The following is a 26,353-nucleotide window of genomic DNA, read 5'->3' on the forward strand; positions in this document are numbered from 1 at the left end:
CATGAGTGAGTAGTTACCCTTATAGGGTTTAGGGGAAGTCTAAATCGGATTATTGGGCATGATAGGTTGATTGTTTTGAGTCTATGGTGTAGAATTTGTCTTTCTTAGTATTGCATACAAGGTGTTTGATAAATTGTGTAAGTGAGAACTTGTGCCTTTTGTCTTAATTGCTTAATTCCTCCATTAAATGAGAGTTTGTGGTGGTCTTTGTGCATGCTTTAGGAAGGGTAGTTGCTCAACGAGAGTTGGTGACCGCCTTTAGGATTATCAAGAGATTGATTCCCATCCTAGGACAAACCTTCATCGTAGACTATTTAAATCGACTTGTTTGCCCATAGTTCATTTAGATGACCCCGAAAACCCTAGCCTTTAATCATTTGAACACATATTTCTTCACTATTTTGTTTAGTTGCATCGAGTAGCTTAAATCAAACCCTTTTCCTTCATTTTGACTAGACTAGACTCTTACTTAGACTACGTAGAAATCCATCCCATCCTCGTGGTTCGACCCCGATTTAGGCTTAAATTGGGTTAATTTTTGTTGGTGGTAAGCGACTTGACCCTACCGTTAAAACTTACACATCACCCGCGAAATTTAGGAGCATTACCAAACGTTCTCAGCAGCCATGGGTATACTATAGAAGCATTAAGCACTACTAATTGCACTAAAGCGGAGCATTTCGATGGCATAGTTTGCATTGAGTTCGGAAATGAAGATGAGGCATGTAGATTGGCATTCAAATTATAAGAGAAATTTGAAGCAGTAGGGCGTAACAGAGAAGATTTCTTTGCTGGATACAAACCAAAGCAGGGACCATATCTATGAATGGCAACAAAACGGGATGCACAATACTTTACCTGTACACCAATGTGTAGGAAGGTGCCGTACGTATTACGGAAAGAAGGAAGGCAACTCGCTGATGAGGACCAAGTTTGCATCTACAGCTGCATTAATCTAAACCTTTGAGAGATTCATAGCTAGCCATTTAATGTCATCTTATATCTTTATGTTGCTTTTTTTAAAATATTATGCTACTGGACAATGAATTGATGCTATTGTTGTTGGAATATGTGTCCTTCGACAATAATGCGATCACAACTGTTGATCATGATGATCACATGTTTAAATCTCATTTTAAGAATACATGTGGGATGTAATATTTTGATCCAATCGTCCACACATATCGGTAATGATTGGCTGACTAGAGTTTGACATTACTGTCGTGCGATGGTGGTGATCAGTTGATCCCCTTAGGTCATACCTAAAGGGTAACACTCTTAATTGATTATTTAATTGATCGTATGTGAATACGGGTTAATTAAATTGCTTAAAATTGACGGACAATTTTGTGAGTATTATTGACGCATCTTATTGTAATTCGATTAAATAAGATACGGTCTAAGTAATCAAATTGTTTTATTACTTAGATAAAATTATTGTTTACGAAACAATTGGAACTGAATGAATAATTTATTATAAATACAAGACGTTGTGATTTATAATTGATAAACCGTTTTGGTACAAGTAATTATGAATTACTAAGTCGATTTTGTACATGATGTATTTTTATTAATACGTTGATTTTTAATATGTTAAAAATACATGACAATTTCACATGACTAGTAACATGTGACAATTGACAAATATAAAATGGACTTTTCATTTTATATAAGTGCCGAAATGGAGGGAGTATTAGGTTAAAAATTGTGTTGATTATTTTTAAGTGGAAAGCATGATCATTAAACCTAATATATAGCCATGCACACCTAGTTGCTTTTGTGAAGAGTATCTTGGTCATGCGTTGGCCCTTGCCACCTCCCATACCCGGTTTTCCCTAGAGAAAAGGCCAAGGGTTTCTACAATTTATATTGTGACATACACTAAGTAATTGACTAGTGTATTATTCATTCTTTTACACAATCAATAACTTATAGAAGTTTAGAAAGAGAAATAAAAACTCCAAAATCATTCCTCTCTATACCGAAATAATAGAGATCAAAATAAATATTTTGGGTCAATTTTTAGCAAGATTAATATTATTCTAGTACTAATAATATTAGTCTTTTAAGAGGTTATCTTGGGTATTCATCTTTGGGAGGGATTCTAAGCTTGAATATTTGTTCATTCATATAAGGATAGCTCAAGAACAAGTAAGAAGGAGATCTTACTTGTGCCCTTTAATCTAAAATTCCATAGTAAGAAAGACGATTTCTTCTCTTGTCTATTTTAGTTTGCATGCATAAGATCTAGTTTTAATTTTATGACTAAATTAAAATGTAACTTATATGAATATGTTGAATAATGAAATTAATTAATTTCTAACAAGCGGTATCAGAGCCTTAGGTTGTTTGCATGCAAATCGGTTATTGTTTTTCCGAGTTATAAGATTAAAAAACAAAACTTATAAATTTGTGTTTATTATGAAATATCACGAAATTTATTTTCATGTTAATGTTTCTGGTCCTAAAATATATTTAGGATATTTTGGTTTATTTATGGATTTTATTGTTCATTTTATATAATATTGGCATTAAAATGTGATTTTTATGATAAAAATGTCATTTTTGGACTACAAATAGCTAAACTTTGATTTTTTAAGTGGTTTTTGGATATGTCTTCACATATATTATCTACTGATGTTCTGTAAATTTTCATAATAAAATGAGTTGTTATGCTCGAAATATGGATTTTTCAAGTTAAAATCGTATTTAAATGGGGAAATAGGTTAATATGAGTTATATTTCGAATGTGGTCATGGAAATTTACTATATTGTCACATGAAATTTTACAAGATATGTGTAAAATATTTGGCTATAATGAAGTCTTTATGCATGATTTATGAATTTATGATGAAAAATCACATAAATAGTGACTTTAATTAGTAAAAATGCTAAAACATACTTCATGACTAGGGATAAACGTCACATGTTGTATTTTATCATATATTTCAGATGTAAAAGTGAAAAGTTGATGAATATAATTTTTCTAATATTTTTTAGGGTCAAAATTGATAAATCCGATAAACCGCAACATTGTTTTTCTCGATAAATGTTCGAAATTTTTAACCTAAGTTTTTGAGCATTATGAGTGTCATGGTATTTTTCCAGAATGTTCATGAGTTTAAATTTCAAATTTTGAAATTATTTGAAATTTTTATGATTTAATTTGAAGTTTATGGCATAATTTTGTATTTTAGGTCCATTTATGAACAATATTTAGAAATCTAGGTTAATTATTGTCAAAATGTTAGTGGAGACTAATTTTTTGAGTCCTAAGTTGGTTAGGTTAATTAACTTGTACATAAATATGAATTTATGTAATTATTGTGATTTTTAAAAGGTTAAATCACGCAAATCCGTAAAAACCGATTAATATATGATATTGGCTCCTTAAAGGCGATTTAGCATAAAATTGGGCATGTTCATACATATTATAATGCTGCATTTTATTTATGATTGTCATATTTTAATTTTATGTAATTTTTGAATTATGTAATTTTACTTAGTATGGCCTTAGTTTTAATTGGTATTACCCGAAATGTATGGGAATATCGATTCGGTTGTAATTTATTGTGATCTCGTATCACCGTTTTGTAATTTAATAGATTTATTTTATTTTAATTACAAATGTATACTAGGAAATTATGTAATTCATTATGTAATTTATTTATTCCGGAGTTCCTTGAAGACGGTGCCACTCGAGAAGGCGATCCATCAAAGAAAGTGTTGCCTTGAAATGCGTGACAAGACCGACGTTCAAGGGACCAAAGGAGTTGGTTTTCGAATTTGTAATAGTTTATTAGATTTACTATTTTAGGAAGGCCATACTAGGATTTTATTTATGCTTTGCATTTTATTTATATGTTGCATGCATCGCTAAATCGCCATAACTAAAACATGCATTATCATTAAATCGAGTTTATCAACCGTGTCAATTACAATTATCGTAGTTCACCGCTTTAGTTCACTTAAAACGTGATAGATAATAAATTGACATGATCTCTCACTAAAATAAACAATTGAGACTTAGCCTTACCAAAAAGTAGAAACCATGAAAACCTATTTCGTGAGGGAGTGCACTTGGCTTTACCGGGGTACAAACCTTGCTACGTAGGGATAGTGGGTGATAAATGTCTACCCACCGAATTTATAAAGATGAGGATTGTATTCGGCTTTACCGATGCCCAAGTTGATGTAAATTTGGATCATGGACACATTTATTCGAAATTTGGGTTGAACTCAACAAAAGTATTCTCGACGGTTGCCGGATGTGTTTCGGGCTAAAGATAAATTATAATGTAAATTTATAGACCAAGAGTTCTAAAAGTAGAATCGATTAAAGAGTTAATCCAACGAGTTATATTGATAAGGGTTGTATTCGGCTTTACCGATGCCTAAGTTAATATGAATTTGGGTCTTGGAATCATTTATCAAAGTTGGGTAGAGGTCACTAGATAAATGCAATAAAACTTGTTCAAATTAAATTTACGAGTATTATTATTATTTTGAAAACGACAAATGTTTTATTCCTTCTATTTTGTTTTGTAGACCACTTTTTATTCTCATAACAAATGGCCGCACCAAACACCAATGCCACACCTCTCACTAATGTTTCATGGCTCCGATCCTTCATGGATCGTTGTAAACTTGAAAAGAATGGGTCAAATTTCTCCGATTGGGATGCCCAACTCAAATTAGCCGCCCAAGGTGACGACAAGCTTCGTTACCTCACTGAGGCCTCTCCACCCGAACCTAATGCTAGGTCGAGTGCCGCTACTAGGGAAGCATATGAGGCTTACCACAAAGAGTCCGCCGCTATGAAAAATGTGTTGATTTTTTGCGATGGAGGCGGATCTCCAAAGGAGAGCCTTCAAAATGGGCACCGCTTATGAAATCTATTCCAAACTTGTGACAATGTTTTCGCAAGCTCCGAGGATCGTCCAATATGAGGCGGCCTCGGCATTCTTTGATCTCGATTTTAAGGAGGGCCAAAAGGTTAGCCCTCACGTGCTCAAATTGTTGGAGCTAGTCGAGACATTGAAACTTCAAAAGGTTGAAATCCCCAAAGAGCTCATTGTAGATAGGATTCTACACTCCTTATCCAAATTCAAAGCGTATGTTCAATTCCGGGTGAATTTTAACATGCAAGACAAGGACGTGTCTCTTGAAGAGTTGCACAAGTTACTGGTGCAAGCCGAAAGAGAGATGGGGTTAAATGTTAACCCACCTAAGGATGTGCTTCATATAAGCACTAAGAGCAAATAAAAGTTCAAAAAGAATGGGAAAAAGGGTAAGAGGCAAGCTCCCATGTCCACCAAGGCTAAGACTTTTGAAGCTAGCACTTCCAAAACCAAGAAGGGTCCTCCTGACAAATGTCATTATTGTAATGGTGTTGGACATTGGAAGAGGAATTGTTCCAAGTACCTTGGTGACATCAAAGCTGGAAAAATCACTCCAGTAGGTAAATGACTATCCTTTCTTTTATGTTTCTAATTCAACTATGGTATTTTGATACAAAGTTGTGATAATGTATCCCCTTTTTTATTGTAAATAGGGCCTCCTCCAAGCAAAGACAAAGGAAAGGAAAAACAAGCTTGAGAAATCATCAAGGAGCTAGGAGTAGCTTCCAATGAAGCTTGGCTTTTTATTATTGTCTTATTTTAAGTTGTGTTTCGGATTTTTAGAACTATTTTGATTTCCGTGTTCGACATGGAAATGGTCGATCCTTTCTAAACAATGGTTGTATTTTGGATTATGGTGGCTTGGTTTGCAACCCAAGTCACCCCTTTTATCATATTTCTTTGTTCTAAAAATTCGTCTTTATATGCTTGCACATAGAAACATATGATCATCTACTTAAAGTGATCCAATAGACAACTATAATGATGGGATTCATTATATGTCCACAAGCTTAAGGCTTGTATATGATCAATTATAAAGTGATGTTGAGTTGATGAACTCTCCTAAAGAAATGTCAATTACCAAGTACACTCATCAAATTTAAAATCTATTAGTCAACCTATGTGATAGTAATCCCTCTACTTCAAAATTATTACTTGTGTCTCATAAACTATCTTTGAATATTTAGTGTATTTATTCTAAAGATAGAGTGGGAGAAATGAAGACACAAAGAATACAAAGAATAATTTGTATGCTTGAGTAAATGAGATCTACGAAAGAAAGCATGATTTGTATACCTAAATAGATAGTATACATAAATAGATGAGATCTATGGCCTCGAATAGATGAAATCTACATGACAAAAGAGACCAAGTGAAGTAATCAAAAGAATATGTTCTCAAGATAACTACACGAGGAGACCAAAAGAAAGTTTTGAAAGAAAATGACTAAAGAAAAGTCTTAACAAGAGATTTGGCTAGTTTATGAACAACATATGACCAAGAATTTCAATATTGATATTTACTTAAGAGCCTAAATGAAACAAAGTTTCATCCTTGAATATAAATGAGATTTATGATTAAAAGTTGCAAAGGAAGATATGCCGATATCTACAAAAGCTAAGTTAATTGTTAACCACGCTAGTGTCATTACTCAACCTCATTATGAAAATGAAATGGTTAAACCTCCTTCCGAAAAGGGTATTTTGAGAAGGACGTATATTAAATGGGATTTCACTTTTAAATAATGACATTGCTACGCATCATTATAAAAATGAATGAGTTAGAGATTAAAATCTTTTTCCATAAGTTTAAGACTGAAACCTTTTCAAAATAGGTATTTTGAAAGGATATGCTAGGAACATATATGGTTTTAATCTTAATAACTTGGCAAAGCAAAATGTATTTCAATTCTTGAAATGTTTCGATTGAGTAGTCAATTACGAAACATGTGGAATTGAGTGGGAGTTTGAAATTATCATGTGAAGACATGGAATTTAGTGGGAGCAATCATCTTGTAAAATTTATAACTCATTACTCATTGAGAATGACGAGCTAGTACTATCCTTCACAAAGAAGTATTTGAGTTTTCAATTCTGGATGAAAATGGACTATGATGAATCCAATCACATCATGGGATGTAGGATAAGTATTGAGATATGCACATCAAATCAACAAGCTAAGAAACGTAGGTTATTCATATCGATGAAAATGGAATTACCATAAGCAGTCATGGTCATTCAATGAACCTAAGAATGGTTGATCACATGATTAAAAATTACTAATGTTTCCGCCATTAGAATAATCATGCACATGTCCTATAATGAATCATATGCTTAAGAGCATGATGAGTCATTGGTAAGCCATAGACGAATTGTCATGAATTCACAAGAAGAACTAACGAGCTATTCTAGTGTTTGACAGAACACTCTGTTATGTGACAAGAAGTTGCACATATTGAAGTTCGAAAACGCGTAAGGATTTATGAAAATCCTAAGTTATTCAAGCTAAAAAGAGAAATAAGAAATTTGAAAAGATACTTGTTATAGTAAGAAGTTATCCAAAATTAGTATTTTCAAAATTTGCTAGGACTTATGAGAAGTACTAGGCTTAACACCTTGACAATTGTTGCAAGATCCTACAAAACATATACCTGGTACATTATGAGTTGGAAGAACACTTGACTAATGTGAGTTATGTCGACCACCATAATTCGTTGCTTATGTGATAAACAACAAGAAAGTTCTTTCAAGATAAAGAACCCAAACCTAGGTTGGGAACCTAGATGTGTACTTGGTAAGGTTCATGCTATGTGAGACAAACATGAAAATAAAAGAAAATGCAAATTCAAGAGTTTGAACACATGGACACATGGCATGTTAAACTCATGTTGCAAACGACTAGTGTTCACACACTTACGATATACATCACAAGGTTGTAATATGGTATTGACTACCCGAATGTGATGTCGACATTCGTCGTTTGAGTTATTATTAACTCACCTTATACTTTGTTATATCCAAACGGGTTGTAGAGACAATTGAACCCCGTTAAAGTGAACACGGATTAGCATTGTATTCACCCATAGTCACTTACATGAGGTGACGTCTCGAAGTGACTAGAGTGTGATGCGATTGATGGCAAGTTCAAGTGCCATGGAGTCATGTGAGATGACTAGTCGATCACATAGGCAGACTGTTAGGAACACTTTGTCGGGCCTTATGACCGCTTATAGAGTTCTGGCAAATTTATATAGACTGGTCGTGGCGAGAGCTACTATAGTATTCTAATGAGTTGATTCTTTTCACTAAAGACTGTTCGCCTAAGGTGACACAGTTTCAGATTAACTTTGATTTATGTTACTACGACCTTCGTAAATGAGGTCAAATGGGCATATTTTGGGTTATGATGGTTGTGGCTAGTCAAAGGGAATAAGTGCGATAGGAATTGTCCACCCCTTGTCAGGGTTATAACAATATCTCAGGGCCACTCGAGGAGTAATGAACTGGAAATGCGTGGCCACGCTCGGAAGGTATCCATGGTGGATAATTCCGGTCAATCGATTATTCTCCGTTGAGGAAACCACTCTCGATATGATCACTTGCAAGTACGACCCGAAAGACACCTTGCATTGAGTGGGAGATAGTAATAGGACAAGAGAATTGGTGACGCACACTTGTCGAGGACAAGTGGGAGATTGTTGGAATATGTGTCCTCAGACAATAATGCGATCACAACTGTTGATCATGATGATCACATGTTTAAATTTCATTTTAAGAATACATGTGAGATGTAATATTTTACAGTCAACTGGTCCACACATATCGGTAATGATTGGCTGACTAGAGTTTGACATTACTGTCGTGCGACGGTGGTGATCAGTTGATCCCCTTAGGTCATACCTAAAGGGTAACACTCTTAATTGATTATTTAATTGATCGTATGTCGATACGGGTTAATTAAATTGCTTAAAATTGACGGACAATTTTGTGAGTATTATTGACGCATCTTATTGTAATTCGATTAAATAAGATACGGTCTAAGTAATCAAATTGTTTTATTACTTAGATAAAATTATTGTTTACGAAACAATTGGAACTGAATGAATAATTTATTATAAATACAAGACGTTGTGATTTATAATTGATAAACCGTTTTGGTACAAGTAATTATGAATTACTAAGTTCGATTTTGTACATGACGTATTTTTATTAATACGTTGATTTTTAATATGTTAAAAATACATGACAATTTCACATGACTAGTAACATGTGACAATTGACAAATGACAAATATAAAATGGAATTTTCATTTTATAAAAGTGCCGAAATGGAGGGAGTATTAGGTTAAAAATTGTGTTGATTATTTTTAAGTGGAAAACATGATCATTAAACCTAATATATAGCCATGCACACCTAGTTGCTTTTGTGAAGAGTATATTGGTCATGCATTGGCCCTTGCCACCCCCCATACCCGGTTTTCCCTAGAGAAAAGGCCAAGGGTTTCTACAATTTATATTGTTACATACACTAAGTAATTGACTAGTGTATTATTCATTCTTTTACACAATCAATAACTTATAGAAGTTTAGAAAGAGAAATAAAAACTCCAAAATCCTTCCTCTCTATACCGAAATAATAGAGATCAAAATAAATATTTTGGGTCAATTTTTAGCAAGATTAATATTATTCTAGTACTAATAATATTAGTCTTTTAAGAGGTTATCTTGGGTATTCATCTTTGGGAGGGATTCTAAGCTTGAATCTTTGTTCATCCATATAAGGATAGCTCAAGAACAAGTAAGAAGGAGATCTTACTTGTGCCCTTTAATCCAAAATTCCATAGTAAGAAAGACGATTTCTTCTCTTGTCTATTTTAGTTTGCATGCATAAGATCTAATTTTAATTTTATGACTAAATTAAAATTTAACTTATATGAATATGTTGAATAATGAGATTAATTAATTTCTAACAATTGTAGCCCTGATAGACTACGGGTGAAGTGGGTGAATCAGGTGTATATAAAAGGTGGTCTATGGCCTAATTATCAACCATGTGGTGATATCAGCTGGGGTTGGAAGCAGGTCTGTAGAGCTCGAGATCAATTGTCTCTTGGTTACTTGGACAGACAATGGATCATGGATCCTAAGAGCTATACTATGGGTAGTGGCTATGATATGCCGAGACAGAAATTCCAGCCTGTGTCATGGCACAAAATTATTTGGCATCAGGTTTTTATACCTAAGCATAAGGTTATCTGCTGGATGATTGCTAGGACAGCTTTGATGCTTCAAGCAAGATTATTCTCCTTGGGTATTGTTCCTGATGATAGTTGCCTGTTATGTGGACAGGACATTGAGAGTTATGAGCACTTATTTCAGTCTTGTGTATATAGCAGGCAGGTTATAGATGAATTGGTTAGGCTGTGTCAGGTGGTTCTCCCTCAGTCTGATCTGTTGGAATGGATTGAGGGCTATCAATGCTCGCAGCTGAAGAAAAGGGTGTTGTTGTGTGCTGTGCTGGCAGTATACTATCATCTCTGGCTTCAAAGGAATAGGGCTCAGGTTGATGGGGTACTTCTGAGACCTGCAGTTTTGTGTGCCCAGATTATGCGTGAGATTAGGCTACATCTTGCTACAAGGATAAATCTTCCTCCTGATGGGATAGATGGTGTAGTAGCTTAAGTTTGACCTGTGTTATTTCCTCTCCCTTATGAGGAGAGGAGTTTTCTTAAAATTGTATAAAGTTTAAAAATGTTGTAGCTTGTAATAGCTGTTTCGTGCTTAATGGAAACTTACATTTCATAAAAAAAAAAAAATAAAAATAAAAAAAAAAAAATAAAGAATTGATGCTAATGTTGTCCTCAGTTAACAACAATGCATTTGGCCTTCATAGGGATGTCGTCCATCAATTTTTAGTTTTGTTAAACTATATGTTTCAATCTTGCACTTAAATTTCAATTAAGGATTCCGGTTAAGTTCACTCTGACTTCTATTCTACTACCCTTTGTTTATTACTCCGATATCTACTTCGATTTAGCGATTTATTATACTCACAAATTGAAACGGGGAATTTAAAGATTACGCCGAGATGTACAAGATCACAAACTTTCATTCGAACATCGAATAACTACAAAAACCAAATTAAAAAAGGGGCCCTAAACAAAAGAATTAGAAAACTCAACAAAAATGGTATATCAGCACAAACCTATCACAAAATAAATAGAAAAAAAAATGAGAAATGCCATTTATTCAGGTCGACTACATTATAAAAAACGAAATTATCTTGTGGTACCATGCGCGTCAGCGCGTATCAAATGTATAATCCATTTACTGCAATTATTAGAATAACTTTAAACATAATATTAATTAAAACTGTGTACCCTTAATTTTAGTCCGTAACTCTTAAGTGACGATATAACTACTAGTAACTATAGCCATGGTAAGAAGGATTCTCATTTCTCTGTTCCTCTCATTGAGAGGGTTCTCAGTGAAGGGTGGAATCGAGAAAATAGTAGTGCAACTCGCTTGCACCCTAGGAGTGTCACGCTCGTACTGAGCCATCCCTCTATAATCATCTAAAGCCGACTTAAAACTTGATTGAAGAATTTGATATGCATTTTGACACACGACGTAATGCATGTGTTGGTTGGGATCCTTCTCTGTTGGTATATGAGAATTAATGAACGCTAAAGTGTTGGTCACGTTCTTTCCAGCTTCGATAATTGTGATCCTAGTTAAGGTCTTGTTGTCTGCGTCTGGCTCTGGGAGGATATTATGGAAAGTTTTGTAGCAAAATCCGTAATCCTCCATACTCCTGCATATATGCTCGATTGTGTTTCTCGTTCGTGGGCTTGGTTCTACGGCTTCCATGGGGACGAAGAATGTCGCTGCATTTATCAGGAGAACAAGAAAAACAAAGGACAATGCACTTCTCATTGTCATTGTGAGTTAATTTGTTTTGTAAGATGAAATTGTAGGATGAAATAATGCATGGAAATGTTTGTGATTATATATGTCCTTATGGAATGTTGCATGCTTATAGATAGAACAGAAGCTGGTGATTATTTGCATGTAATTGAAATTATAGTTTACATTCAAAATTGGGATGTGATTATGGTAAAAGGGTAAACTATTTGAAATTTTATTACAAATGGTTGAATATTTGGTAATTTAGTTGCATTTTAGTGAGATTGTTAGAGAATATGGTACAGGTGCGATATTAAATAGGAGTAAAATTTATGTGATATGATGTCTTAAGAATACTACCTATTTTTACATGAAAATTTACTCTATTTTTACCTAAAAATTGAACTAAAATACAACAATTTTTTTTCCGTTTGTAGTGTCCCTGAACCTCGAAAAAAGGCTCATGGCTTCGCTATTGATAATAATGAAATGGTTGTATGTGCGATGCACAAGATTCTTCAATAATGTTGTTAAATAATTCCTGATTTATCTTCTCAATAATGTCATAGTGTATTACTACTTACTAGTGACTATTGTTACCTCACGAAAAAGTACTTATCCCTAATAGCTTGACTCGTACATACCTAACACGTCCATCCTATATACCCAATAAAATAATGATCGTAGCACGTCACTGTATTAAGTTACTTATGTTAAATTTCGTATGAAGCATTCAATTATTTACTCTTTTTCTTGAGTGCCCAAAATAATCTGGGAAGAACCCTGTGAATTCGGGTGTAACAATTTTTCGTAATCTTTCAACCAACATTCCCATATAGTATTGATAACGAGCCCAAGAGCTAAGGAAAGTCAACATCATCAGGCATGTCTTACTCCAATAGACAAGTGGATTACATTATAGTGCAATACAATGTAATACACCTCTTATGCAACTTAACTCTGTATGTAAAATGTTCTATAAGGAGTATTTATGTCCTTATCATCTATGGGATAATAAATTTCACTTGTGACGGGTCATATATTACAAATGACTTGTCTTTATCATTCCAGGTAGATTTTATTTGACTCGTCATAAACATGCAACGGATATTGGCCGTCACAAAATCCAGAAATCAAGGGAGTTCAATGTAATTAAAGAAAGTTATACAAATTAATTATACTATATAGTTTTAAATCAATAACACCGTGTGATGGACCCGATTAAGGGATCTCAATGCAAATATTATATAGTTTGGGTTAAAATTAAATTATATAGAAGTTTGGTAATTTTCCTAAACATTTGCAAGAGAGTAAAACATGGTCAATTTCCTTAAAATAAAATAATTAATTAAGATGGTCAATTTCAAGGAGACTAAAAGAAAGAAGATGCTTGGTAATTTTCCTAAATATTCTAGAAGACCAGAAGATGGTCAATTTCCTTAAAAACCGAAAACCAAAGAAATAAGAATAGATGACCAGATGAAGTTTACAACTAGACCTGACAAACAGTTCAATTGAGTCGGGTTTGGGTCGGGCCAATTCGGCTCGAGTCATTTCTGGTTGTCATATTGCCGGGTTAGTTCGGATCAGGTCGAGTTGAGTTGTTTTGGGTAATTTTCGGGTATGTTGGTCGGGTTATTTCGGGACAGACTCATATTAAGGTCAATGGTTAAGAGAAAAAAAGTATATTTAATACTAATACCTATTTTTAGTTTAATTTTGATAATTAATTATTTTAATGTAAATTATATTAAGTGTGTTTTTAAATTAGTCATTTATTTGTTCAATTAGAGTTACATTTTTCGCGTCATTTTCGGATCGGGGTTTCAGATTTGGTCATTTCAGGTCGGGTCAGGTAAGATTTTAGTCAACAAAGTTCGGGTCGTGTCAGATCAGTCGGGTTTCGGGTTAAATTTGGGAGTTGTAGTTCTGGTAAATTTTGGATCTCGAGTCGGCCTTTTCAAGTCGACTTAATCGGGCCAGATCGGTTTTTCCAGGTCTACTTACAAGGTAAACCCGAACCAACTCGACTTTTTTCGGGGTTTGGGCGTCCTATCATCCTAAAAAATCCGAAGACCGGTGGCTCGAAACTAAGCTCTACTAGGCTCGAAAATGAAAATTGGATTATTTTTCTTATTTAATATTTCATTAATTTATATATCTATCTGAGGTGAAATATTAAAAATTAATGTTTACGAGTAATTTTTATCCAAATATTTATGGATATGAATCATTATAGATCTAATCATTTTTTTGGTCGAATTATTCAAGAGAAAAACATGTTTAACAATGTTAGATCAAATTTGGGTCAAGTGTTTTAATTTTATGTTTCGGGTCATAGTTGCTAATGACGAGTCTCAGATAATGTTTTTTTAGTTTACTAATTCAATAAGGGTAGTTTTGTCAAATCTAGTTGCAATGATAGAGTATTTATTAAAGTGAATTTTTTTCGCCAATTTATCACATTCCATTAGTTTTTTTACCAATTTGTCACATGTAAATTTTTTTTTACCAATTTGTCAACAACCCTAATATTTAACATAAATACTCCAAACTATTGCCTCCCTTCTCAAAATACTCCGAACTTTAATTTAACTCACAATAAACTATAGTATTAACCCTCTCTTCTCAGATTACACTGAGGTAATCGGCTACCTGTTTAGCAAGTCACTCCCTTTATTATCCTTAAACCCACACCTGTCATACAGTACCATAATCATCAGCAAATCATCATCACAACCGCCACCGTCCAACCATAACTACTTATGTGTAAATCACGGACCGCTTAAGCTCAGCTCTCGATCGCCATAATGACCCCTCACGACCCCTAAGCCCCAAATTAATATTTACCCCCAAATTGATTTGGGGATCTAGGATTTTTAGAAATTTAAATCAATTGTTAGTGGAGGGGTACATGACAACGACAAAGAGGCAGGTCTGTTGGAGGATGCACGAGGTTGCAGTCGCGGTTGTCGACGGTAGGAAAGCGAGGCACAACAGCCAACGGCAGGAACGCGGGACAGACCGTGATTCCTGTTTTACAGGCGAACCAGTGTAGAAGAGGATGCGTAAGTGAAGAATGGTGGTCTACGGTTGAATATGGCGGCGAAATATGGGTGGATGTGATAAATGGTGGTTAAAAATGCTGTAAAAAAATGGGCAGGAGGTGGTTGAAGATGGTGTGGGTGATGAACTTAATTTAAATTGGAGAAAAAAATGTAGAAGATGAAGTTGTGGGTTTATGTATGGATGGTAGTAGGATATAGGAAGGTGATGTACATATTTTAATGGTAGAGATAGGTGATTTAAATTGCGAAAAAAATGCAGGAGGAAAGTAGTAGATTGAAGAAGATGAAGTTGTGGGTTGGAGGAAATTTCAGTATAAAAAAAACTGAACGGAGAAGGTTGGGTATAGTATAAGGAGAAACAGTAATGGAGGTAAGTTTGGGTGGAAGAAGATGAAGCTGTGGGTCCCACGTAAGGTTTACCTACTACTTCAGGTTCAAAAGGAGACAATTCTATTATAAGCGGAGGGGTGTAATAGTTGGGTATATTGTTAGTTAAATCATAGGTCGGAGTATTTTGAGAAGAGGGGCAATAGTTTGGAGTATTCATGTTAAATAACCCCCACTTTTTTTACCAATTTGATAGTTTGGCCATCAAACATGACATTGTAACAAAATCACCAAAATGGGCTTGTTATTAAGCCAACTGATAGGCTTATCGCGTACCTATGCAAAGATAAATACCCTAGACAACAAATTAATGTAGCAATAGGGGTCGAACACAAGGAAACGGGAATTACTTCGTGAATTGCTATGGGTAGATTTTTATCAAGGTCGATTACGATTTGGTTTAGTTTGATTGTTTGATGATTAAAAACAATAATGATGTAAACTATATAATAAAAGAGAGTCTAAGGGGTTCGGGTCACACATGCAAAAGTAAACATATGATTATGATAAATTCGGTACTAATAACATTGTCAATTGCTTAGGCTTAAAGATACCCACCTTGCGGCATTAGCATCAACCATAGACCGGGTCCTAGAGAAACTCTCGTCCATGACTAGGTCGTCCTACTATACATGCTTAGTCTAATTCAATTCCGTGCCTCTCGACTTATAGAACGAATAAACAAACTTAATCAATTGAATAGGGCCCTAAACAAAGATTAAACATTGTGGCACAAGCATGTGATAGAAGCAATATGATCAATATTATTATTAATCTATTTTATCATGTTATATACTTGATTTATGCATGGCTCCCCTAGCCCTTAGACTAGGAATTTTAGCTACTCATACTAAAATGTAAATTGCAAACTAAATTAAGAGAAATGGTGAACATAATTGTATGATTTATATAAACTAATTGATTTAACTTGTGGAAGAATTATACTAAAGTAAGCTAACAAATTATTTAATTATAAACTATGTATAAACTGAAATAGAAATGTAGAGATATAAACTATAAGTAGAAATACCTTAAAAGTAGAGAACTTGTATGGAAGAACAATGTATAACCAAAAGCTTGAAATAACTTAGAACCAAATGTTTGAAGAACTACAAGATTAACTAATTTGTAAACTAATATGAAAACTATTGAGAGATTATATTGCTTAAGGCTATGAAGAACTAAAATGAGACGTGAAGAAGAGATGCCCAAAGCCTCGGAATACCTCTCCTATTTATAGGAGAGGAAAGCAAAACGTAAACATTGAAGATGTCTATGGCCCCGATCGGGGTTGCATGGCCCCGATCGGGGTCGTGTGTCTCTCGGTTAATTCGCTTAATTCTCCTCTTAATTTCTTAAGGAATCCAATGTTTGCGATAAATGCTCCTTAATGCACCCGGTTAATGCTTCATAAATCTTTCATTGAGCATGTAAATGAGCATCCTAAGCTTGTTAGAATCTTATGATTTCCACCTTGACTTGGACTTGATCATTTGGGCTTTGACTTTGATTGTTGGCAACATTTGCAATTCTCACTTCAATCCACCAATTTCTTCATGCAAAACCCAATCCAATGCTCCATGCTTAGTCCAACACTTGGTCTTGTTTAGCTTAATGAACTTAGTGTATAAAATGATAGGAAAAAGCCTCTAAATGCTTAGATTCCTACAAAAACATGTTAAGACAAGCAAATACACTAGAACAACAAATATTAGCTCATGACACTATGATAAGTGCTAAATAACAAATAAAATGAAGCTAATATAGGGGATAAAAGTATATAAAATATGCACTTATCAAACTCCCCCAAGCTAAACCCTTGCTTGTCCTCAAGCAAGAAACCAAATCCCATCAATTGCAATATCCAAACAAGCTAAGCACAATGATTTTGAAAACCCGAATCAACATGGGCAAGGAACAAAGCAAAGCATGGTTGAGATTTACACGACGGCGTAGCATAGGAAACTTTGAATGAACCTCTAAGCTCTTGCATGATCTTTTGACTTTCGGACTCTCACGATCTACTCATAACTCAATTTTGTGTAAAAGGACATTTTGTGATTAATCACTCAATAATCCTCGACTCATGAGAGTGTGCCCGCAATCTAATATGGTAATCAATTCAAAACTCTAAGACAAAACAATCAAATGCAAGCATGTAAAGAAGCCAAGGGTAAGAAGAAGGTAAATAAACATGGACAAGAAAGGGGAACAAATGAGTTATGGTAATGTGGAGCTAAGTCAAGCTAGCAACTACCAAAATGTAAAGGTGCTCAATCCCAATTACAACCCAATTTGCAATTTAATCATAAGTAAATCCTCCAAAATGTATGAATAATGCTTGAGAATTTCTCACATCTTCCTCTTCTTCTCTTTTTTTCATTTCAATGCAAACTTCTTTTCTTTCATTTTCATGCCTTTTTTCCATTTCTTTTTTCAACTTTTTTCCATCTTTCTCAATTCACCATTTTTGCTTTTTTCATCATCTTTTTCATTTTCTTTTTTTTTGAGCATTAAGACCAAGCTCACATGATTGTCCAAACTTTGAAACAAATCCCAATTGAGCACCCAAACAAGGACAAACAAAGCTACTAGCTCAACAAGGGTAGGCAATTTCAATGATGTAGCTAGGGATAAATTTTGTGAAGGGGTCAAAAAGGCTAAATTTATCATGTGAATGGCTCCAAAATGCTTTAACAAATGAATGCATGCTTAACAAGAGATGAAATAAAGACCATACTTGTGCGTTTTGATGAAACACACATTATAAGGAGACCTACACTCACCTAAGAGAGACCGGATATGGATGCATCGGTCAAAGAGAGGCTCTACCTTACCATCTTGTAGCTTGCCAATAGTCAAGATCAAGCCTATTTGGTTCATTCTTCATCTCCCACCTACTATGTCAAGACATCCCCATGTAGCTAATATCCCATCATGAAAGAATAAATCATTAGCAACAAGCCATTTTTAGGATAAGCAAAGAGGAAAGTAGGCTACAAGCAAGCACAAAGCAAAAATTTCTCTCAAAAATTTTCAAATTTTCTACACTACATGCAAACTATGCTATATGCAAATGCAATATCTCCCCCCAAGCTAAACATCACATTGTCCTCAATGTGCCAACTATCCAAAACACCCAATCAAACCATAAAAATGGCTCAAAGCACAAAACAGGAAGGACTAGAGGTTATGTTTAATGGGATGCAAGATCTAAACTAAAATGCAAAGCAATTAAAACTTACTCGACTTGCTAATCTCCCCCAAGCTAGCATGAATTCGGGGGGAAGTAAATGTTTCTTTGTGACTTTAGCAAAGGAATGCGAAGAAACGAGGGAGAAAGGAGGAATTGAATACCGTCGGGTATGTGTGAATGATAGAAAGAAATCTACCCTTTTTTACCCGTATAGAACAAAGGCCAAGAAGTCACAGAACCATGACCCCGATCGGGGCCACCCAACCCCGATCGGGGTTGACCTCCTCTTTGGGTTTTGACTCTTTTCCGCATTTGTTTTAACTCCTTCTCGTTTTTCGAAAACCACGTCCCCGAATGGGGTTCTTGCATGGGGAAGCGTGCCAAATTCACTTTTCTCCATTTTCACCTAAAAATCACAAAGAGAAACATTATCAATTCGAGTATTTTATTACTAATCTATGAAAAACAATAAAATGCAGAAATTTTAAAAACAAAAATAAATAAAAGCAATAAAAAGCTTGGGTTGCCTCCCAAGAAGCGCTGGTTTAACGTCCCGCACGACGTAAGAAGCTATTTGAGTCAAGTTTTGTCATTGAGCTCGCCACCAACCAAGCTCCATTTCATAGCTATCTTTGCATTTCTCAACCATTTGAAATTCTTCAAATATAATTTCCCTTTCTTCCTTTTTCCACTTTTAGCAATAGCGTCCTTAGCATCATCACCTACAAAGCAAACAACACCCATATCGTCCTCCAACGGATCCGTTAGTGAGGATCCAAGCGTAGTTGAGGCATGAGAAGAGTCCACAGTGCTAAGTAAATAACAAGACTCTTGTAACATTGGGCTTCTAACGGTATTGTTTTTGCTAAAGGATACCCGGTCATCACCCACTTCCAATGTCAACCTCCCATTTTTCATATCAATTAGCGCACCCGCGGTGCGTAAAAATGGTCTACCCAATATAATTGGGGTTTGTGAATCCTCGGCCATGTCGAGTATGAGGAAGTCAACGGGTATGAAAAATTTGCCAACTTTGACGGGAACATCTTCTAAGACACCTAGAGGTCGCTTTAAAGAACGGTCCGCTATTTGCAATGTAATACTTGTGCATTTTAAAGCACCCATGTTAAGTTTTTCACAAAGGGAATAGGGCATGACACTTACACTAGCACCTAGGTCGCAAAGGGCTTTATCAATGGTATATTTGCCTATAGTGCAAGGAATAGAATAGCTACCGGGGTCCTTAAGTTTCGGGGGAGACTTGTTTTGTAAGAGTGCACTACACTCTTCGGTGAAAGCAATGGTCTCAACCTCATTGAAGGATCTCTTCTTTGAGAGGATTTCCTTCATAAACTTTGCGTAAGAAGGGACTTGAGTAAGCAATTCCATAAACGGGATGGTGACTTGCAAATTCTTACAAACTTCCAAAAATTTAGCAAACTTACCTTCCTCCTTGTGCTTTGCTAGACGATGGGGAAATGGTACTTGAACAACTTCTTTGGGAGGAGCATCCTCCACATCTTTCACTATCTCTTTGGGAATACTCACCTTTGTTGGAACGGCATCACTCTCCTTAGCATTAGGAGAGACTTCTTCAACAATTACCTCATCACTTTCTTTGGGCATAGAAGACTCAACATTCTTGGCATCAAGCTTGCTCTTCCTCTTTAGCATCAACAATCGATGAGGGAATGGCACACGATCTTTAACAATAGGCTCTTCACTAGCCTTCCTTTTGTTATTTCCCCCAAGCTTAGCCTTTTTAACAACCACCTCTTCATCCAAAGTCATGGATGGCCCATCATAGCTTGTGCCACTTCTCAAGGAAATAGAATTAACGGTTTCATGTGGTTGCTCACCTTGGGGAGGTAGTTGACCATTCTTCCTTTGAGAGCTAGAAGCGGCTAGTTGAGCCACTTGTTGTTCCAACATCTTGACCGCGGCACTATGAGCTTGATCATTTTTTTGAATTTGAGCCAATAATTCCCTTTGCATTTGGATTATCATGCCCTCGAGCTTACCAACTCCTTGATTGTTTTGTTGGCCATTTTGTGGTGGATTTTGTTGGTAATTGTTTTGTGGGGGCCTTTGTTGATTTTGATAACCCGGTGGAGGGATATACTTTTGTTGTTGAGGGACATAGGCATTTTGTTGTGGTGGGGGTTGAGGGTTAAGCACATTGTTGCTATTGTAAGACAAGTTCGGGTGAAATTTTGTATTCGGGTTATAAGTGTTGGAAAATGTACCTGGTGGATATAAACTTTGTCTTAAAGCTTGAAAAGCATTTACCTCTTCAATGGGGGCTCGGCAATGAGCGGCATAATGACCCGCACCTCCACAACCGTCACAAACAATGATTTGGCTTGTTGAAGATACAACATTGAGTTGTTGGATGGAATCTTTAGCATCTCTTTCCGCCAATTGTTGTTGAAGCAAGGCAATTTGAGCAAGCAAAACGGAGTTGTTAGAGGATTCTTCTTTACCTTTAGGTGGCACAACTCGGGAATTGACATATTGGGCATCATGGACCGCCATAGATTCGATCGTGGCATGAGCAAGATCGGTGTCAATTTGATCAAACCGCCCATTGTTGGCGGAATCAAGAATCCTTCGGGACTCGGCACAACATCCATTGTAGAATGTTATTGCAAGAAACCAATCATCTAGCCCATGATGTGGGCATTGCCTTTGAAGCTCTTTGTACCTCTCCCAAGCCTCATACAAGCTCTCAAGAGCTTGTTGACGGAATCCGGTGATTTGGCTCCTCAAAGTTTGAGTTTTCTCCGGTGGAAAAAACTTTTGGTAAAAGGCAAGAGCCAATGTCTCCCAATTGGTGATTCCCATGGCGGTGCGGTCAAGGCTATTGATCCAAAGCTTGGCCTTGTCCTTCAAAGAGAAAGGGAAAAGTATTTCCCTTATATGGGCTTGGGTGACGCCCGTTTGATGGATCATGGAGCAATAGTCACAAAAGTTTTGAACGTGCAAATTGGGATCCTCCAAAGGACTTCCTCCAAATTGCTTCCTCTCCACAAGGCTAATGAAAGCCGGTTTGATCTCGAATTCCGGCGCGGTGATTTGAGTGGTGGTGATTCCGGCCGGAAGCATGGCCGCGGTGGGCTTTGAATGATCGGAAAGTTTCACCATCTTTTTGGTAGTAGATGGTGGTGGTGGAGATGATGAACTTGAAACCTCCTCCTCTTCAAGGGCTTCTAGATCGTCTAAGTAAGACTTTCTAGCACTTTCAACTTGTATGGGAGAAGTGGCTTCTTTCACTTCCTTCCAAAATCGTCGTCTCCTCCTAAAGGTTTTCTCGGGCTCGGAATCCGGTGAAAGCAATTCTCCACTACGAGAGGACCTGGGCATAAGACAACAATTTCTAGGAAAATGATAAGTAACGGTCTCAAGGAACAAGTGTTCCTCAAGACAAAAGAAAACAAGACAAAAATCGACAATTCAAAAAGCAATAAAATCGTTTCCCCGGCAACGGCGCCAAAATTTGATAGGCTTATCGCGTACCTATGCAAAGATAAATACCCTAGACAACAAATTAATGTAGCAATAGGGGTCGAACACAAGGAAACGGGAATTACTTCGTGAATTGCTATGGGTAGATTTTTATCAAGGTCGATTACGATTTGGTTTAGTTTGATTGTTTGATGATTAAAAACAATAATGATGTAAATTATATAATAAAAGAGAGTCTAAGGGGTTCGGGTCACACATGCAAAAGTAAACATATGATTATGATAAATTCGGTACTAATAACATTGTCAATTGCTTAGGCTTAAAGATACCCACCTTGCGGCATTAGCATCAACCATAGACCGGGTCCTAGAGAAACTCTCGTCCATGACTAGGTCGTCCTACTATACATGCTTAGTCTAATTCAATTCCGTGCCTCTCGACTTATAGAACGAATAAACAAACTTAATCAATTGAATAGGGCCCTAAACAAAGATTAAACATTGTGGCACAAGCATGTGATAGAAGCAATATGATCAATATTATTATTAATCTATTTTATCATGTTATATACTTGATTTATGCATGGCTCCCCTAGCCCTTAGACTAGGAATTTTAGCTACTCATACTAAAATGTAAATTGCAAACTAAATTAAGAGAAATGGTGAACATAATTGTATGATTTATATAAACTAATTGATTTAACTTGTGGAAGAATTATACTAAAGTAAGCTAACAAATTATTTAATTATAAACTATGTATAAACCAAATAGAAATGTAGAGATATAAACTATAAGTAGAAATACCTTAAAAGTAGAGAACTTGTATGGAAGAACAATGTATAACCAAAAGCTTGAAATAACTTAGAACCAAATGTTTGAAGAACTACAAGATTAACTAATTTGTAAACTAATATGAAAACTATTGAGAGATTATATTGCTTAAGGCTATGAAGAACTAAAATGAGACGTGAAGAAGAGATGCCCAAAGCCTCGGAATACCTCTCCTATTTATAGGAGAGGAAAGCAAAACGTAAACATTGAAGATGTCTATGGCCCCGATCGGGGTTGCATGGCCCCGATCGGGTCGTGTCTCTCTCGGTTAATTCGCTTAATTCTCCTCTTAATTTCTTAAGGAATCCAATGTTTGCGATAAATGCTCCTTAATGCACCCGGTTAATGCTTCATAAATCTTTCATTGAGCATGTAAATGAGCATCCTAAGCTTGTTAGAATCTTATGATTTCCACCTTGACTTGGACTTGATCATTTGGGCTTTGACTTTGATTGTTGGCAACATTTGCAATTCTCACTTCAATCCACCAATTTCTTCATGCAAAACCCAATCCAATGCTCCATGCTTAGTCCAACACTTGGTCTTGTTTAGCTTAATGAACTTAGTGTATAAAATGATAGGAAAAAGCCTCTAAATGCTTAGATTCCTACAAAAACATGTTAAGACAAGCAAATACACTAGAACAACAAATATTAGCTCATGACACTATGATAAGTGCTAAATAACAAATAAAATGAAGCTAATATAGGGGATAAAAGTATATAAAATATGCACTTATCACCAACTAACGTACTGAACTAAAAAATTTGTAGGGCACTTACAGTCGTTTTCATTAGTTTTGATATTATAGTTAATCTTTGGTACTGAACTAGCAACTTTAAAAGCCTAAAAAAATGTTTTTATTTTTCCTTTTGCTGATTACTTGGACCTGCGTGAGATCCGGATCCGTTGGATATGGATATGGATCTGAGAAAATTGGATCCGTTGAATATGGATTAGATCTAGATCTAGTGTCAAAAACGTGGATTTGAATATGAACCCGGTCTAAATCCGGCCCGTTGCCATCCCTAGTCCTCATTCTCTTGCACTAACTTAACCCCAAATCATCAATCAATCATAAGGTGTTCCATATCCTTTTGCCAACCCTCCTACACTAACCACCCCCAATTAATCCCCTTATACTAAAAGAATAAGAGATCTTAAAAATTTTCCCGCCTAAATGAATTTGCCTGTAATTGGGCTTTCCCATTATATCATATCTGTAATTGGGCTTTATCATATCATATCTATAATTGAGCTTTCATTATATTATATCTACAACTAGATTAATGCAAAACATAATAATAATAAATTTTACAATTAAATTTTAAATTGAGTTAAATATTTATATAATTATTATTTTCTTTAATATTCCTATCTATAAAAACCGCTATACTAGTTAATTATAAACAAACACATTTCAATTCGTGCAGCAATATATAATGATCCGTTTTATTTAGCAGACCACTAACAAACTTACCAAGTACTCGCATATCTTAACTGGCAATTTTTTGATTTAGTAGCCCACCATTAGCTTCAATAATTCGTGAAACTACTATTGTAATTATAACAATTACTCCGTATTAGGATTAGAATTAGAATTAGAATTCGATTTCGATTTAGTAGTAGAAATTGGACATTCTCTCGTCAAATAAATGATATTCCTTCTGTTATGTACTTGATCACCAAGTAATTTTATTACCGTTTGTCAACAAAATTTAAATAAAAACTTACCTTAAGTAATCACACGGAGTAGTTATGCGCGTACTAAATTCCTAAATACTTTAGGACTTTGTGAATTGGGAGGGTATTTTCCTTTAAATATAACAGCCTTAGCGAAATTACCCTTTTACTCTCATTCATTCATTCATTATTCGTTCTTCTTCTAGTTGGCGTCTCTACCAACATTACTATTATTCAAGATAACAAAATTAACAATGAAGATGATGATTATGCAAGGGAAAATTTGGGACAGGGTATTTGAGGTCGAATCAAAGTACGAGCCTAAAGGGCCGATAGGCAAGGGTGCCTATGGTGTCGTTTATTCTTGTATTAATACCCTCACTAACGAGGAAGTTGCTATTAAGAAGATTAAAGTCGGTGAGAATCCCAAGGAAGCTTTAAAGGCGTTGAGAGAGTTGAGAATCTTGCGTCATGTTAGCCATAACCATAAAAACGTTATTGCATTGAAAGATGTCATGATTCCTTCAGCTAAGTGCAAGGATGTCTACTTGGTTTTCGAGCTTATGGATGCCGATCTTGACACCTTCATTCGCTCTTCTCCTCCATTGCCAAATTACGTCGTCAAGTATTTCATGTTCCAAGTACGTACGTCATATAACTTTCTTTTAATTATCTTCTGTTCTTTGTAATTAATTCTTTGATCAGTCCTTGACAGCAAGTAATTGATGATGCAGTTGCTTAATGGCCTCAACTATCTACACACTGCCAACATCATTCACCGGGATTTGAAGCCGGGAAATCTTCTAGTGAATGCTAAGCGTGACCTGAAGATATGTGATTTTGGGCTAGCAACAACAACCACCAAAGGCTCGAGTCAAACCCAGCTTCTTGCAACAGAGAACTTGGGAACACGTGGGTATAAAGCACCAGAACTACTCCTAAATTGTTTTACCTACGGACCCTCCATCGATGTTTGGTCTGTAGGCTGCATATTCGCTGAATTACTGGGGGGAAACCGCCTTTTTTCAGCCAAAGACAAGGCGGGCCAATTGATTAAAATTATCAATATACTTGGAACACAAAATGATTCAAATCTCAGGTTCATACCTAGTTGCGACTGGGAGGCATATCGACTACTCGAATCACAGCCTTACACACCAGGGATCGATTTCAAGTTATTGTTCCCAAATGCAGATCCAATGGGGTTGGACTTGCTAAACAAGATGCTTCAGTTTAATCCGGACAAGAGGATAACGGTGGCAGAGGCACTGCAACACCCGTACATACCAAGTATGTGCAATCACCGCAAGAGCCAGCCTGCTCCTTTACCGTGTCACGTTGACGTGGAGGACAGCGTTGGAGTGCATAAGATAAGGAAAATGATACGGGATGAAATGTTGCTATACCGTCAAGATGCTTTGCGTTGAACTGTAATTATTCGCTAAATGTCTTAAATGGTAGTGGCACTTGATTTATGAGTCGTTATTCCCATTGAACATTGTTGAAGTTTTTTATTTAATTTTTTACGGTCAATATAATTGTTGTTAGAACAGCCTGAAATCAGTCATAAACCATATTACATGATGAAATTTGAGTGAATCAGAAGAAATTTTTTTCAGTGAAAGCTGTTTCTGCTTGAAACCGCAAGAGTTCATTTCCATTTTAAGGATTAATTACTTGTAATTGAATCACATTCCTAATGTCTTCAGTCTTTTACTCCGTATTTCTTTTATAGTCGACTTTTTCCTAGATTGTGTTCACTATGAAATCAGTGTAATGGTTTATGACTGATTTCAGGCTGTTATATCTTCTGGACAGACTTTTGAAAGGTCATATATACAAAAATGGTTTGATGACGGTCATGATACTTGCCAAAAACCGACATGAAGTTGTCTACTCTTTCCATGTTGCCCAATAA

General features: G+C 35.7%; 2 protein-coding genes and 1 non-coding gene across 3 annotated transcripts; 2 read left to right on the forward strand and 1 right to left on the reverse strand.

The window, feature by feature from the left end:
• Positions 1–11,301: 11,301 nt before the first annotated feature.
• Positions 11,302–11,841, reverse strand: LOC141655645 (uncharacterized). The gene has a single exon (XM_074462716.1). The coding sequence runs from the start codon at positions 11,839–11,841 to the stop codon at positions 11,302–11,304; it is 540 nt and encodes a 179-aa protein (XP_074318817.1).
• A 9,280-nt stretch (positions 11,842–21,121) lies between these two features.
• LOC141658107 (small nucleolar RNA R71) lies at positions 21,122–21,228 on the forward strand. Its single transcript, XR_012549013.1, has one exon. It is a non-coding gene; the product is annotated as a small nucleolar RNA R71 (small nucleolar RNA).
• A 3,461-nt stretch (positions 21,229–24,689) lies between these two features.
• LOC141655646 (mitogen-activated protein kinase 4-like) lies at positions 24,690–25,911 on the forward strand. Its single transcript, XM_074462717.1, has 2 exons — positions 24,690–25,076; positions 25,170–25,911. Exons 1-2 carry the CDS (start codon positions 24,690–24,692, stop codon positions 25,860–25,862), a joined length of 1,080 nt encoding a protein of 359 aa, XP_074318818.1. The 3' UTR covers positions 25,863–25,911.
• Positions 25,912–26,353: the final 442 nt, after the last annotated feature.

Source organism: Silene latifolia, chromosome 5 (genome assembly GCF_048544455.1).
Source record: "Silene latifolia isolate original U9 population chromosome 5, ASM4854445v1, whole genome shotgun sequence".
NCBI classification, from domain to species: Eukaryota; Viridiplantae; Streptophyta; class Magnoliopsida; order Caryophyllales; family Caryophyllaceae; genus Silene; species Silene latifolia.